At 49.5% G+C, this 1,321-nt stretch overlaps 1 protein-coding gene across 1 annotated transcript in view; it reads left to right on the top strand.

Moving 5' to 3' along the window:
• LOC107104666 overlaps window positions 1-1,321 on the top strand; it is a 57,328-nt gene that overhangs the window by 22,357 nt on the left and 33,650 nt on the right. The window contains exons 4-5 of the mRNA XM_015404717.1: window positions 207-337; window positions 402-516. Coding sequence (XP_015260203.1) covers window positions 207-337; window positions 402-516 — 246 coding nt within the window. The remainder of the gene's footprint in view (window positions 1-206; window positions 338-401; window positions 517-1,321) is intronic.

Genomic DNA, 1,321 nt, shown 5'->3' with positions numbered 1-1,321 from the left:
GATGGGAACGAGGGAGGAGAAAGGAGCCGACATTGAGGCTGAAACAGGAGGGCGAAGATGGGAACGAGGGAGGAGAAAGGAGCCGACATTGAGGCTGAAACAGGAGGGCGAAGGTGGGAACGAGGGAGGAGAAAGGAGCAGAACGAGGGAGGAGAAAGGAGCAGACGCAGAATCTGGAGGTGAAACTGTTTCTGTGTCTGTTTCAGAAAAAGGCCCTCAGGGAGCAGTGGCTGATGGACGGCCTGAGTCAGCAGACGGAGGAGGAGCAGGAGGCCATGAGGCTCCAGGCTCAGGATGAACAGCAGCAGAGTGATCAGCTGCAGAGCAATATCCTCAGGTAACCCCGCCCCCTCTTTCACTCTGTTCTTCATCCAGGAGGTTCATTGATTTCTCCCACACAGAATAGAGAAGGAGATCGAGGCCTTGGAGCAGAAAGAGCTCAGCATCTCGTCCAATGAGGAGATGGTCCTGAAGCGGCTGAAGGAGGTGGAGAGGACGCCTGAGGACATCATTAAGGTAGGCTTTGACTAGGCCGTTTCCTTCAGAGAGCATGGTTGCTGCCTGCTTTCTAATCCAGCAAGCTGCTCTGCATCTCGCTGCTTCAACAGAAACTAACCTCTCTAACCTTTGGTGAAACCGTTTCATCTCATAAGCTGCAGAAACAGAATCCAGAGGCTTCAGCAGATCTAGAAATGCAGAGATTAATTACAGGATGTTTGGACAGCGTGATGCAGCGGAATGTCTGCCTCCACTAATCCCAGTAAAACCAACATGAGCAGAGGTCTACTGGGCTCAGCATCCTGGTGACTGATTGAATTTGGACACCTAGAAGCTACAACCACTCTATGTGGGTTATCCGTAAAGAAATCACAGGCTCACCCGTTAGTTTGCTGTCTGCCTTCTATAGATCTCACAACAGAGAAATTCACTTGTGACATCGTCTGCAGTAAAACACAGAGGTTCAAAAGAAGTGAAAGTTTCAGTGAAGTGATCGTATGTAAATTAAGACATTACGGTTTGATCTGCAGGATTGGGACTCAGTGTAAACGGTGTGCTTGCAGGTTCTGTATCTGAACAAGGAAACAAAGGGCTCTTATTGCACAGGTTATTATAAAGTCTGATGGATGCAGAAATGAATGACCTGCAGTGGCGCTCATCTGTACACAGGTGGTGTCTAATGCTACGTTCAGACAGCATGCTATTGAAGCAGCAGAAGCAGCTGGTTTACATGCAAAGTTTGTGGTTGATGAGCATTAAGGTGCAGCAAAAGGTCCTGGAGTGTCTGGAGCAGGAGCAGCAGGAGCAGCAGCAGGAGCAGCAG

The sequence above is a fragment of the Cyprinodon variegatus genome, unplaced genomic scaffold (genome assembly GCF_000732505.1).
Source record: "Cyprinodon variegatus isolate N-32 unplaced genomic scaffold, C_variegatus-1.0 Scaffold1837, whole genome shotgun sequence".
Lineage (NCBI taxonomy): Eukaryota > Metazoa > Chordata > Actinopteri > Cyprinodontiformes > Cyprinodontidae > Cyprinodon > Cyprinodon variegatus.
The sequence above is the reverse complement of the archived record's forward strand: the minus strand, read 5'-3'. Positions and strand labels throughout refer to the sequence as shown.